The sequence below is a fragment of the Lonchura striata genome, chromosome 8 (genome assembly GCF_046129695.1).
Source record: "Lonchura striata isolate bLonStr1 chromosome 8, bLonStr1.mat, whole genome shotgun sequence".
NCBI classification, from domain to species: domain Eukaryota; kingdom Metazoa; phylum Chordata; class Aves; order Passeriformes; family Estrildidae; genus Lonchura; species Lonchura striata.
Window position 1 is genome coordinate 16,505,737 of NC_134610.1, and position 15,373 is coordinate 16,521,109.

A 15,373-nucleotide genomic window follows, 5' to 3' on the forward strand; every position below is an offset into this window, starting at 1 on the left:
TCATACTAAAACACCCATGAAATCCGAGCTTTCAGAAGGCTCTGCACAATTAGTCTGAGACATTTGCTCTAAGGAAAAAAGCAAATTGCTTATCAAAGAAGGACTGATATATATTTATAGAGCTAACATTTTTTTCATACAAGACATTTACTTTAAGCCTGCATAAATGTTCCTATCTTTCCCATTTAATGAAGCCCAGCTTACAAGGAAAGCTTAACAGGAGAAAGGGACACCAAGGTACATTGCAGAGAAGGTAAACACATTTATAATTCTCCAAAGTAAACAAATACACCCCCTTACCCCAGCTGCAAGATGAATGGGAATCTCTGTGGGGAGGGAGAATTGAGAAAATCGCACTCTCAGGTAACACCACCACTTCTGCACTTCAGTTTATTAAGGTGGGGACTTACCTTCATCCTTGCTCTTTTAAATAGCCCTACTGAGGCGTGTTACATGACAAAGTCCCACAAGCAGCAATGGGAGAGACATCACACAGGGTATTAAGTTCCAAAGCTTATCCCTTTGCAAAGCTAAGGAGGAAATCTAACTACAGGTTTCCTACAAGGCCTCCAGAGAAATGTCTACTCACTGCTTAAGTTACTTATGTAGTTCTGCTCTTCGGGGTCGGTGACACTGAGCAGGTCCCCTCCTTGCAGCTGACAGGCAGCCCGAGCCTCACGCCAGCTCAGCACGGACGCGAGGTTGAACTGGTAGCAGATGTGTGTGTTGGGGTTCTTCTTCCAAAAGATATCACAGCCACTCTCTACTCAGAAACAGATTTGTCACCAGCTGCCCAAAACTCCAAACCAATCAGAAACACACCACCTTGAACCATTTAATTAATTAATACCAGCAGTATCCCAATGGAAGCACAATTATGACTGCTTTTTCTGTTACTTTGTTAACACAAATAGGGCACTAATGAAATAAAATGTTGCTCCGAATTTCATATGGTTGATAAAACACTCGGGAGCTGATCTGCAGCTGGTGGTGATTTTCACAACTCTCATGAAGCCAACACAGCTACATTTTAATTTATTCTGGCTAATAATTTATTTCTAAAACTGAGCGTTGAAATATTCAAACTGTGAACACCTCACCCAACTTGTGGCAACACTCACTAGATCTCCTAGGATCTTGTACTCAAGAGAATAAACTTCCTATAATTAAAAAGCACAAGCAAGGCTGCAAATACAATCTATTTTAGTGGCTGTCCAGAAATATCCACTACAAAGACACATTTACAGCTGGTTTTAAGATGCTTTGGAACAGAGATCTGAAATGTCGCTTGAGCAGGGAAGTCTTTTCCAAACCACTTTTACTGATAGAAGACACAATTTTGCCTATTTACACAAGAAGCTGAAATATTCACAAATATTGTACATCCAAAATCATTTCAACAGCAAGTATTTTTCAAGCTATTGATTTTTAGTATTTTAGGCCTGAGACATATCCAAGCAGTGCACAGAAGAAAAGGAATGTGCCAGATGCAAGGCAGTCAAAAGCAGAATGTGACTTTGCAAGAGCAGCCCTTAGGTTATGTGTTCCACATAAGCTGCCTGTGTATCACTGGGACAGAGGGCTTTGGCTGCACAGAAAGCTCCTTCTGCTGCCCCCTGTGGTTTTGCTGTTGTGATGAGGGCTTTGAGTCTCAAAGGTCAAACGATAAACTTTAACAAATTTGCTAAATGTCTTCCTTTCTGCTTTTTAAAAAGACATTTCCTTCTAAGAGAAGGGAAGTAATCCAAAACCAGACTGTGTCCTAGTACTACTAATAAAGAATAAACTCTTGGAGGAGGGAGAGAGAAGACAAGCAACATCTTACCAGCATTTGGGCAAAACCCCCATTTTTCATCTTGTTCGTAATGAGTTGTTGTGGCACACCACTCAGACTCCTTTCCATCTCTGGTACACTCATAATACCACTTGTTGTTATATTTAAATGGAAAAACGCATGGGAAACCAAAAGAATTTCCAAGCAAGGTGTATGTTTCTGGAAAAAAAAAATGCAGAGATTAAAATAATGCAGACTGCAAAAAATTTTTTGCCCCCATATGTCATTATGCCTGTATTTAGTAGTAGTGATAAAAATAAAATGTCTAAAGTGACTTTTAAATTTTATTTTATAATTGATAATACAGCATTACAAGTGTGAGCAGCACAATTTCAGTAAATAGAATATGGAAATAATAACTTATGAAATTTGTCACCATGAGGCGCATTCTTGTAACTTACTCCATTAACAAAAAAAAACCCAAACAAAACCACAACCCTCAAAATCTGATCAATTAACACTGTCTGCATCTATATTTCAGAAGAGCCACATAAAAAACAATTAGTTAAATCAGTACACTCTCAGATGCAAATTCTACTTATTTATTAGTCTATGACAGATGAGTAATTTAACAATATTCCCCTGCTTCTCCCACTCATTATAAAGTGGATTTCTAATGTGTTTTTCACTCTCTTTGTCATTCTTTGGGAAAGGAAATGTACAAGACAAAGGAATATTAAACAGACTTTTAAAAACAAGTTTTTATCCCATGGAGAATAAAAACAGCCAAAAAAATTGATGCTCCATACATCTGTTGCCACAATCAATGCCTTACAAAATATTTAAATATTTTCCTTTTGCACTTTGAGGACCAAAATATTGAGAGAATTTAGTGCAACTGAAAGCTGTAAAAGCTTTACCTCAGTGAGTGTCTTTAAACCTCAGAGCTTCGAAAAAAGGTCAAAGAACCACAATCACTCTTTGAATGGAATTGTTTATCAAAGATTCCACATTGATAGGTTTAAGACCAAAGTCCTTCAACTACAGAATCAATACATACTCCCAGTTTCCTAGAGGTTTCTAGAGTTAATGGCTGGCTGTGCACATATAAAAGAGCAGTTTACACTTTGTAAATCCCCTTCTGATGTGAATGAACATAAAATACAAGGAACAGGTCACAAAATAAATCAGGATTGCTTTTCTGTCTGCCTGCTATCATGCTGTCAGCTAAAGGGATTATCACAGTCCTGGCAAGAAATCAAAAAGAAATCAAATTCAATTGCTACAGACCTCTTACCACCATTATTTTTTTTTTTTTATTTTGAAGGTAGCTATCCCTGACACCCCTTGTTTGGTGGACAAACAGGCTGGCTTGCATGTGCATGAGTTGTGGTAAAAAATGGAAAACAGAACCCGAAAGAGATTTTGCCAACACAATTCAATACTTTGGTCCTAAAACTAGGCTAGAAGTAGCTACCTAATGCTGATCATCTCCCACCTCTCTGAGAAGTTGCAGTAATAGGGCTAAACCAGGTCTACTCCCATCTCACTGAGTGTACATGGCAAATGTGTATGGCTTCCATGGATTTATATATTTTTCTGTCTGGTCTAAAGTATGAATTCCATTAGGTTTTAAAAAAGAGGTTGAGCACTGTAGTACTTTCCCAGTTAGCATAGGTCCCAAAGAAGGAGTTTGGTAAGAGCACAGTCTGAGCTACATTTACAGGGGAAATCACTAAGACCAGATCTGGAACTCAAACACCCAGTTCAAGTGGGGAAAATCAACAACTTCAGTCTGAGACACTGTGCAAACATCAGGTCTCTCCCTCTTACAGAAATGCTGAGGAAAGGGTAAAGGTACAGGCTGTCTGTTGCTCTTTGAAGTCAGTGGGTTTATCTTAGTCCTTAAACCTATTCAAGTCTGCAGACCTGGATCTTGATGTACATTCTTACACCTTCACTAGCTGCACAGCATGATTTATCAAACTTCTGATCTCTGTTTCAAACTTTGGCATGTTCAGAGTCCAGGTGCAGAACATTGCAGACATTGGTCCATGCACACTGCAATTACAGACTGATTTTCAGCGACAGGAACTCCAAATCCTTTCTTATCTCTCTTTAGGTTTATCTGATAATGGAAGCTGCAGGACAGGCAACAGCAAATCCTTAGTAACCCTTTTAATTTGAGAGGTGATTTGACATGAGCATTTCCTGATTTGCAAGGATACTGGTGGGGTTGGGGGTCAATTTAACAAAAGCATATCAATTGTGTGGTATATACATCTCAACCACTACACATAAAAAAACCTCATAAACTTTGAGGCCCAAACCACAACAGAGGCTGGAAGGGATCATAAGCACCTGATCTCCCTCCAACAGAACTTCTGAAACTTTTCCCATCTATGCTTCAATGGCAAAATTTTATTCTTACCTTGAAATGGGTGTTCACAAAGGTCTTCATCATAGGACATATATTGTTTCCATTGACAAGTAGATTTTTTTCTGGCCACAATATGTTTATTGTTTTCAACTGCTAATTTGAACTCAGATACACCAACTAACATTTTTCCATCACAGTTCCACCACAATGAGTATTGAGTAGAATCACATTCAAGCATAGTTAGTGGCTGCTCTGGTCTGCTGATGTTCAGCCCGAGACAGGTGCTGCTGCCTACGTTGAAAAGACGATGGTTGGATACCCATTTCCATAACATCTTTTCTGAGAGCTGACCACAGTCTTCCAGAACAAGGCCAGCTCTGTCCACTTTAATGCACAAGCTGGAATTTTCACTCTGGATAATAAATATCCCTTTATCTGTAGGGGGAAGAAAATCCAACAGACTTTCAGTTAGTAGAATACTGCAATTGATTGTATAGTATTAAAAGACAAATGTTTTAATTGCAGCTATTTAGGAAGAAAACTGAAAATATCCATCAGAATAACTGACACTCCAAAAAACTAAGGAGTACTAGTCTAATTTTACTGCCAGCTGATTTTTCTAAACACACAGACTACTTGCGAGCTCACAAAAATAAAACCAAATAATACTTCTTAAGTTGGATAGACAAAAATAACCTCAAACAAAAACAAGAGGTGCCCAAAAACATCAGTCATATTTAAAGAAAAAAGACACTGGTCACCAAGACAGAGTAAAGGTCACAGTAACGGAGCAAGGATTTAAGCAATACAACAAGTCATGCTGCATACTGTGAAATAATTCCCAATGCAGATTGGATAGTACAATTAAAGTTAAATATTTAAAGACTGGCATTGCCATATTCATTCCTTACTCTGCAACTATAGAAAGAAGGTAAGTTGCATTGTCAATAGGACACAGAAATAGCAGGATTTATCTATGCCATTAGAACTGGTGGCCAAGGGTTAAAGTATGCCTTTCCTATTCGATACATATTGTTTAATCATTTGTGACTACCCTACAAAAGAGCAGATGTTTTGGGGCTAGCCTGACATCCCAGATTTTTTTGAATCACACAGAAATTCACTGAAATATGTGACATCATGTTGTAAGTATGTGAAAAAAGTCAGCTGTTTAACATCTTGGGAGCAAAAGTTTAACTGATCGTATAGACTGAAAAAAAAAAAAAAGAGGGCAGCTGAGGAACTGAAAATCAGCAAAATGTAAGCCTGTAACAGCTCAGCTACTTGATTCACTCAGAATTCCAATGGTAAATAACTCAAGGAGTTCTGTCCACATGATATGTGAGATTATTTATTTTATGCCTCAGGAGCATAAAATACCTTTATGTGTTGAGAACCTTAGCAGCACTTCCATTTTGCCTTCAAATTTTACAGTGATAATTTCTGCCATGCATACTTTCAAGTTTCTGTAACTGAAAAATTACCTAGGATACTGAAGCACTAACTATGACAATAAAAAAATCCCTCTCAAATTGACATAGCCCACAAATGACATATGAGATGCAGAGGACCACTCAGATGCTATGTTTGAGTTTAGTGCATAGAGCTTAGATGTGGCCCTAAAAAAGGAAGATGTTTCAAGCAGGACCATGGCAGTGCTGTCTAACAAGTACACAGGAGATCAGCTCAACAATATAACGTGCATACAACAAGCAGAACAGAGATGATACGGATTATGGAGAGGTTTTTTTTGGTTACAGATTCTGCATAGAACACATTATGATGTACAGAGAAGTGACACTGCAGATTGTCCCACTGTAACAGTGGCTGTTTCCCCCATGGCTATAGAGATTGGCAGTCTGATGGAGCAGGAGCAAGCCCTTCTGACTGGCAGCAGGTGAAAACCAGTGAAGTTTTGCTGTTCATACTGGTTTCACCCTTCTTATCTAACCCAATGCTCCATGGGCAACACAGGTGTCTCTATTTATGTGGCCAGAAAGAGTTTCTGCCTCTCATACTATGGGCATGTCTTTTCAACAGCAGCCTTATCTTTGCTGACCAGAAAATACACTGCTAATTTGCTAGGTACCTGAAAACTGGGATGTAAGCACTTACTCGTGCTAACTGATTAATGAGGTTCATTCACCAAGATACTTGGATCCACACGGAGATTGTGAGTTTGACAAAGTTTTTCTATATCCACAGCACACAGCGTCTCCCATACAGCACCAAATGTGAAGGATTCTCAAACTTTGAAAGCCTTTATCTGTAAGGCCCTTAAGAGTTGCAGTGACTGCTGAGAAAAGATAAGGTTCTTTCCCAGTGTATGCAAATAACCCATCTGGATGATCTTTGTGAACAACGTCCCTTTTTCATTCTGGGGCAACTTGCGCCAAGAACAGCCAGACCATAATTCTTGAGCCCCCTTCCAAATGTGGTTTCCATTCCCCACATACGAAATGCAATTGGCAAGAAAGCTGTGCTTGCTTGCCTGAAGACTGCCAGGAAACAGCCAGCTCACTGCAGAAGTAAGACATGAGAGATGACAGGCTCAGTGACAGCTCCATCAGCTCCAGCTCAGCTCTGTCTTTAAGAAGGGCAATGAGACAACTGGAGCAACATCAAGCCTGGGAATGCCTCCAGGTTCACCTCTTCTGAGCTTGCAAGGCTACACCATCCATTTTACAGCTGCTCACACATATGGGTTTTGTTACAAAGCTCCTGGTGTCAGGGAGAGGTCTGTGCCCAAAGCCCTGCAGCTGAAGAGCTGCAACGGAGCTCTGTGACCCCAGAGGTCTCCAAGAGGAAAGGAGACCATCTATGATTTAGAAACTGAATGAATGAAGGGAAGTCTTTAGAACAGATCCGCTTCTCCACATCATGCCCTCCACACAAGGTCAAGATGCAAGAAATATATTCCCAGAAGAGAAGCCTGGAGCTGATGTTCAGCCCCAGATGAAGAGCTAATTGCTGACCAGTACCTCCAAGTTCCTGTTTATTTGGGCTCAACACAGCTAATCGGGAATAAACAGCTGTAACAAAACTAAGCGAACAAGATAGCTTCATTTCCTTCCTCCTTACCTCCCATTTCCTTCCCTCCAAAAAAGCAGAGAGAACTGCTTATGTGATAATAAAGAAAGCAACTGGGATTTCTTGGAAATGAGAATGAAACTATCGCTAGTCTCTCCGGGCGCACGGAGGACCGCAATGGGCAGGGGAATAAGAAGCAGCGAGGACGCGAAGCGGAGCCAGCGGGACAGCCCCGGCCCGCGTCCCGGCGGGCTCGGCGGGGGCGGGAAGCCGGCGCTCCCTCACGGCGGCAGGGCTCGGCACGCCGCGGCCAAGGGCTGCGCCCGCGGCCCCCGCCCGCCGCGCCGCTCCCCACCCCCGGGCCGCCCCGAGGCGTCACTCACTCCGCAGGGAAGGCACCGCGTCCCGGCCGAGCGCGGCGGCGCCGCGGCCGCCCAGCAGCAGCAGCAGCAGGAGGAGGAGGAGGAGGCAGCCGGCCGGGAGCCGCAGCCGCACCGCCGGCATCGCCCCGGCGCTGCCGCCCCGCTCCGCTCCGCTCCGCCGCGGGACCGGAGCGCCGGCCCTGCCCCGGGGAGGGCAGAGCGGCGATCCCACCCCGGCGGCGCAGGAGGGCGGCCCCGGGGGCGGCCCGCGGGCTCCCCCCGGCAGGCTGCGGGAGGGGTGCGGCACGGTCCCGCCGGGAAGTGCCGCTCATGCAGCTCCGGCCTCAGCTGCCTCAGAGCTGTGGATTCACGGGGGCAAAATACTGCTTAATAACATTATTTTCATTCTGAAAACACCTACTTTTTCTTGTGTGTACCCCAAGGGCTTTCATCTTTAAAATAACCAGAAAACAGAGACGTTGGCGGTGAGAGGTCACCGTCAGCACAGTCCGTGTTCCCAGGTTTGCTGTTCTGTACCTGAACATCCCCACTGTCCCAGACCCCACTCAGAGACTTGTGTTTTTCACAGGTCAGCTTTAAACTCGAAGTCATTTTATGTTTTGGCGTGGGGGAAAAGAATTGCCATCTTCCATTTTGTTACCTCTGTCTTCAGTCGAGTATTTGCAAGAGCTGCCCCCCTGTGTTGTTTCAGTCTTGTAGAAAGTCAAAAGCAGAACTTCTTGGCTAAAAATAGAGTAACTTTATGGGAATCCACAGCATTGTTTGTTTTTAATCTGCAAAAAAGCATGTTTCTGGTGCGATCATTTTGCATAGCAGACAAGTAAGTATATAAACATATACATAAGTGTAAAAAAAAATAAATGCAGTGCTGAAATTGACACTCTTCCTCCATGTCTACTTCAACCATGATAGAAGGCTGGAAAAAAGAAGCCTCTGGGCTTGGGAAAACTTCTTTCTGTTGGTTGGTAGATGAAGGACTTGAGAAGCAAGAGGAAATAAATGCTTAGAAAGAAGTATATAAGTGGAGGAGTTTCTCCCCATTTAACAAATAATAAAAGTGTCTGACAGAACAAACAGCAGAAAATACTTCTGCAGAAGCTGGTCTAGGAGTGATCTGACTTTGCAAGGCAGAAGGGCTGTAACTCTAAGGGGGATGTGGTGTATGTACCTCTTCTCAGGAAAGCTGCGTTGTTCTGAAATTTTCAGATTCTGGGAGAGAAGCTTGTTAATGAGCTATTTATGAAAATCTGGCCATTCAGACTTGTCTACATCTCTTCTGAAGTGTTTGGCTACTGCTTTGAGTACTGAGCTCCAGAAAAGGGCTCTCTTCTTGGGTCACACTGAGAAATTCAACTCTGTTTGTGATAGAATATTTAAAAATAATAGTGCCAGAGAGCAAAAATGAGACTGCTATGGGAAGGAGTCCCACTTCAACTGGATTTTTCTGCTGATTTCAGCAAGATAAAAGTAATCATGTTCTAATTATGTATTCCTAATAATTATCTTATAAAAGTATTTTTGTAACTATTTTGCTAAATTCAAATTAGCAACTTATTTAATTCTAAGGGGTCTTCCTTGCTAATTTTATCTGCTATTGACTTCTTTCTCTTTGACTAAACAGTTTTTACTGTCCTCGATCTATTTTGTTCTCACCAAACTGGTAAATCCTTTCTAGTGCAGCTATAGTTATACTGACCTGGCTATTTATAGCTAAGGTATACTTACTATTTACAATAATAAGAATTCTTGGCTGGCTTAAAGACTTGTAGAACCAACATGATTGGCTACATTTTCTGAAGTAAACTTGATGGCAGTTAATAATACTTTGCTCATTAAATGGTATAATTTTCCAATTTTTGGGAATGGGGGGTTCAGGTGTGAAGATTTGTCTGTCTTCTTTAAGGTATTTGCTGTATTGATTTGGCTTCTTTGTTTTATTTTATTCTCTGTGTGGAACTCACTTTCTATAAGTATTTTTTCTTCATGTTAATGGCCTGTTATCTTCCCTTTTTATGTGCATAAACATATACATATGTATATATGCATATGTATATATAGTTTTATGTTTATATATAGATATATATACACATATGCACTTGTTTGAGCAGATTTGCCTTTGCTGTTCAGGTACTCTACACAAATGTTCAATTCCTTCCCCTGTCTTTTCTTAGACTTCACCTTCTGTGTGAGAGCTATACAAAGATATGAATCCAGTGCTTGTTCGTTCATGACCTGCATTCACAAATAAATCCATCATTAAATTCACACTAATTCAATTTGCTTACAAACCACTGCTTTGGCAAAGCACACACACAGATCCAGTGTGTCATATGTTCAGCACCTCCTTACACAGTAATTTCTGCTCATAATCTGGAGTCTGAAGACAGGTCTCATTTTTTCCCCAATCAGCCAAAGTGGGAATAACAAACCAGAAAAAGAAAAGAAGGCACAAAATTCCTTGCATTAGCAGCGCCCAGCAAGCAATCATTCAAATTTTTTTGGAGGCACTATCCAGTATATCATTTGGATCTGAAAAATGACAGTTCCTAGGCACCCCGAATCCACTTCCCCACAGCCTTGGGCTGAGGCTGGTGCTAAGCAGAGAGGTGTGGAGAGAGCCGTGGTCTGGCAGTCCTGTGCTCCTCTTGGTGTGCCTTTTATAGCTGCAGTGTGCTTGGAGCTCTGGGCTTTGTGATTTTCTGAACCCTAACCCTAGGCATAACCCTAACCCTAGGCTGAGCAGCACATTCACCTTCCTGTTCCCTTAGATGTTTTTATTTTTACCCCAGAGACAGAACTACTCTCATTGATCAGCTCTTCCAGCCATGTTACATTTGGGTATAGTCACTGCAGGCACTGCTCCCACCTCCCCTAGCTCCTGACACATCCCAGCCTTGACCAGTGACACCCTTTTTTCTTTCTGCAGCTCTGCCTGTGTTTCTGTCACACCACTCCAGTCTCCCATGCTCCCAGCCACCAGGCTCTGCAGTTTCTGTCCCTGTCAGCTCACATGGGTTAACATGACCTTACAGAACAGCCTGTACTGGCCAGTTTCAGGTTAAGTCAAATCCCAGCTGTAAATTGACAGTTTTATGTTCATTAGTAGAATGTGGTTTTTTTTCCTAAATGTGACTTCTTAGTTTTATTTGTTAGCCAATTAGTTTTAGGTTAGAAGCTTATTTTTCAAAGTGAAAAACTCCTTTAAAGGGTGACAAGAGCATTACTATGAGTTTATGCTTCTAAATTCTGCTAAATAGCAGCTGCTCTTTCACAGGCATGAAATGGAGAGAATTACTACCTATGTGGCTCTTACTGAGCCACATGAGCCATCCCCAGGTGAATCCTTACCTTTCCAAGCCCTCCATCCCTCCTGCCCCAGTAAATGCTCACTTGGCAAAAGTCTAGAATAGTTTGTTATAGTATATGATTTAGTAATAGGTAGAATTTTTACTTTTACTGTAAATCTAGCATGTCAGACTGGCTGTTGATTGGTAATTATATCAAATTTAATAGCAAGCAGATATTAATGTAGTTAATTTGATATGGCATTAAGGAAAAAAATCCAATATTTAAATACTTGTAATTAAACATAGATGGCTAATGGGACCAGAGCTGCCTCTGACCCATCCTTCTTTGTTTCTCAAAGCCTTTCTTCACCTTATCCTTTCCATTTGAGATCCCTGGCAAAACCTGCTGTGTCATTCATCCTTCAATGTAACACAGTTATTTTTTGCCATTCTTGCTAGTACTGTTGCTGTGAAATCAATAGAAGAATTAAGCAGTTTTTGCAAAGATTTGCCACCAAAAGAATGCCTAATGTGTTCCCAAAATAAAGCTATTAATATTACACTCTAGATTTACTAGAAGATTCTGAACAACTCAGGAAGAACAGACTGATAGCGCTAACAAAGTACTATCAGTCTAGTTGGAAAAAAAACTTGACTGGGTGTAACACTTGGAACAAATATATATGCTTGCAGAAATTCTAGGGCATAATGTTTTCTCAGTGCTGACATGATTTCACAGGTTGGGAGAGGGTGTGCCTTTGCACCTTGTACACTCCTTCCCACAAGAGCTGATCATGTTTTCTCAGCCGTGCTTGCATGCTCCAAAATTAGACTCCAAAATCCCACAGCTAACATAAAATATTTACTGTGCTCATTAGAGAATATATGCTTGGGAAACCCAAAGAAATTTTACTTTGCTTCTTTCTTCAACCAATTTCTTCTTGGGTGAAATAATCCTTGTGTTAGATACGTTATTTTTGTATTCAATAAAAATGAATAAACAGATTTTTTTTTTTGTTATCTTCAATATTTTGTTTTCTGGTAAATCAGATATAGAGTCAGTCTCATATGTGAGGATTTATGAACCAGCATTTAAGAAAGGACTAAAGAGAAATTATGCACTTTGCTATGTTTTTCCAAAGAGATATTGCTGCTGTTACCGTGACAGAATGGGTGGACCTTTAGCTTTAAGTAACTTGTGCAATTTAGGAATCTGGATGATAGAATCATAGAATGGTTTAGGCTGGAAGAGAACTTAAAGACCATCTAGTTCTAAAGAAAGAAAGAATGACATATGTTATCAATCAGTGTTCCAGAAATAGGCTTCTCGCAACATTCATCCATTAAGTCATTTCCTTGAAAAAGTAAAAGGCTCACAAATGAAAAAAAAATCTAGACATTAAATTTCATGTGCTGTCTTTTAGAGTGGGGAGGAAAATAATTTCTAAGGTATGAAAAAGCATGAAAAATTTGCTAAGATTTGTGAAGTCATGTGAAAACAATTATAACAACACAGGCCAAAATGGAAAATGAAGAATGAACCAAAAAAACTTATAAAATTATTCAATTTTACCATCTTTATTCAAGGTCAAATAACTCCTTTTTTTACACAAACAAGTTGAATTGTTTACTGGTTCCTTTCAAATAGATGAAGCTAAAAATTGTCTCTTTTTATTTTTAGATTATGTGTGATAAGTCTTGTGGGGCAGTAACTGTTATACACACTGCAAAACAAACTTGAACTTCTACATAAAGGCAGATGAGGCATGGAGAGTATTGCACTTGACACCCAAATCTTGTATCCCAGACTCATTACCCACGAGTTACATTGCAAAATAAGCTTGAATGCAATCTGGACATTTACAGTACAAATTATCATGTGCCTTTTATTAATCAAATGAAAAATTATCCATTTAACATACATTACTGAAATTACCATTCTATAGGGTGCATGAGATGTACAAATGCCATAAAATTGCTGATGATTATTCTTTTATTCAATTTAACTCATTAGTGAATAGAGGTATTACTATTAAAAATGTTTTGGCCAATCTCAAGGTCCAGCCTCAGGTCAAAAAAGTGTTTGTGAAAACGGCAGAAAGACTTTTTCATCCCACTTATCACACACAAACTCACTTATAGCTTGGTGGAGAAGAAAAAATTAAAAAGAAAAAATAAACTTTGATTAAAATTCTACAAGATGAAAATTATATAGTTAATAAAAAGGAATGAATACCACTCTTGTTTCTAGGGTGAATGCCAGATGAGATCTTCAAAGTTCTTGAAATTTGGGAGTTTAGTCAAAATTTATGATCTAAATTAATGCTGTTAAAGGATGCCTCATATGTATAAGTCGAGTTATTTGATATCCCTCAATTATAGAAACCTTCCTCACCAAGTCCTTCTATTTTCTCTCTTCTGATGAGTTCTTAATTGTTTGAGTGATTTCCATCCTGATAACATGGAAGGTGCACAGAAAATTTATAGTACAGTCAGTCACAGCAGGGAAATAGCAGATCATCCTGCCCGGCTCCTGTACAGCTTTGAGAGTTTGGAGAGAGATTGTAAGGAGGAGCAATTGGACTGTAAACATAGCAAACTGGATCAGAAGACTGGATTAGAAGACAATAGTGATGGGAAGAGGGTGAGAAGGTTTGTGAAATGAGATCTCCTGTAGGAGAAAGGAATGTGAGACCGAGCATTTGATATGAAATGCAAACACTGCTTTGTTATTAACATTTGAAGGCTGACATATGTTGGAATATTGAAATGGGCAGCCTACAGGAGAAAGGCTTTCAACTCTAATATTGAGCAGCAAAATCAGATCTCAGAAACAAGATATAAAAGGCATTTAATAAACAGTATAGATTTGTATTATTTGAAAAGTAATTAAAATATTCTAATTTCTTTCAGAGAAAGTTTATAATTTGATGACTTCTACATGAGAAACAAAAGAGTAACAGATAACCTACATGGGTGAAATCCAGATTTCCCTAGACTCTTAGGCAAGCCTCACCCAAGTGGAATCTGAGCAGATTCAGGGGTCAGTTTGCATGCCACAAGTTTATCAGGGAAACAGGATTTGGTCCCACGTGTAACTTGAACTGACATCAGTGGGAGTTCAGTGGTTGGAAGGGCCACAGATGTGAGCCTTTATCTGTGTAGTTTCCACTATGAGATATGCAGGAACCGGGACACAGATGCTCCAATTTAGTCACAGCCATCATTTCCATCTCACTGCTATAATTTTGGTGGTTCTAGCATCACCTTCTTTCCAAAGGCATCTGATACTATTTCTTTTTGCACAGATATATGTTCTAATTCACTAATAGACAGTATTAACCAGTTTGTTTAAACAAAACAATCTTTGTAAACCAAAACTAATAGTTTCACTGAAACTAGATCCACGTCTGTAGCCATTGACTCCAGTAAGCTTTGGATCAGGCCCTAAAACAGGCATGGGTCAGAGCTAGCTCATATACCAGTCTCAATTCCAGAAACTGTGGAGGATATGGAGACTGAAGTTGCACAGACTTGGTAAATACTTATTACAAAATGGACATCAAATTTTTCAGATCAAATACATTCAGATCAATAATTTTTCAGATCAAACTCCCTGTTTACCTGAGGGAATGTATGTGATCATTTGTAACAGTGCCAAAGTACCTTTGATTTCTAAGTCTTCATTTCTAAGTACCTTCATATGTACATTTTGACCATCTGTTTCAGAGTAGCAAAAAATGCAGCTGAGAAGTTATATTAAAAAATAAAGTTCATTATTGTTACCTTAAAGTAGCTCAATGTTGTAATTTTTCTATGCCAGCATGTTAGTTGCTTTTATACTTTCTTTTTCCAGTGCTATGCATGCTATCAGATTACAATTAAAAATTGCAATTCATTTGTAATTAGCTAAAATGGAGATTTAAAATTCCTCATTAACATAATGGAAATTAATATTAAGTGAAATCCATAGATATTTTTGTTGTTTAGTTTGAGGGGAAAAAAACCAAACCAAACCTAAAACCAAACAACCCAGCTCTAAAGAAGTGAGTATGTTGTTATGCACAAGAATAAGCAGTTTGGCTGTTGGGCATTGAAAGAACCTCACACCTATGGACATATCAACAAAAAAGTACTGTCTTTGTGTGTGGTAATAAACCTTTTGTGTGAACATTTCTGCATGAAAAGGGCTCCTGAGCCACTTTGTGTCATGGTCCAGCACGTGAGGTATATTGTGAGCACCCAAATCAGTTACAGGATGTAAAATGGAGTTCTCATAATCCTCTAGTTTAAAAGTGTGTCTACTGCGGTCTTTAATTTACAAATATTTATCTTTTTCTCTGTATTCTTTTTTAGAATTTAAAATTAAAAAAAAAAAAAAGCAGTCTGTGTCTGGAGAAGAAAACAACTGAACAACTGGAAGTGAATAAAGCTTGATTGGCTTGATTTAACTTTCCCTGAGACAATCCCAGGGCCTAGGTCCTTAAAGAACATTAAAGAGCAACAAGGAAAAGAAACA

At 39.7% G+C, this 15,373-nt stretch overlaps 1 protein-coding gene across 1 annotated transcript in view; it reads right to left on the reverse strand.

Annotated features, from left to right (window-relative positions):
• PLA2R1 (phospholipase A2 receptor 1) overlaps window positions 1-7,734 on the reverse strand; it is a 36,814-nt gene extending 29,080 nt beyond the window's left edge. The window contains exons 1-4 of the mRNA XM_021526279.3: window positions 7,568-7,734; window positions 4,206-4,589; window positions 1,826-1,993; window positions 590-763 (exon numbers count right to left, since the gene is read on the reverse strand). Coding sequence (XP_021381954.2) covers window positions 590-763; window positions 1,826-1,993; window positions 4,206-4,589; window positions 7,568-7,688 — 847 coding nt within the window. The 5' untranslated portion in view covers window positions 7,689-7,734. The remainder of the gene's footprint in view (window positions 1-589; window positions 764-1,825; window positions 1,994-4,205; window positions 4,590-7,567) is intronic.
• Window positions 7,735-15,373: the final 7,639 nt, after the last annotated feature.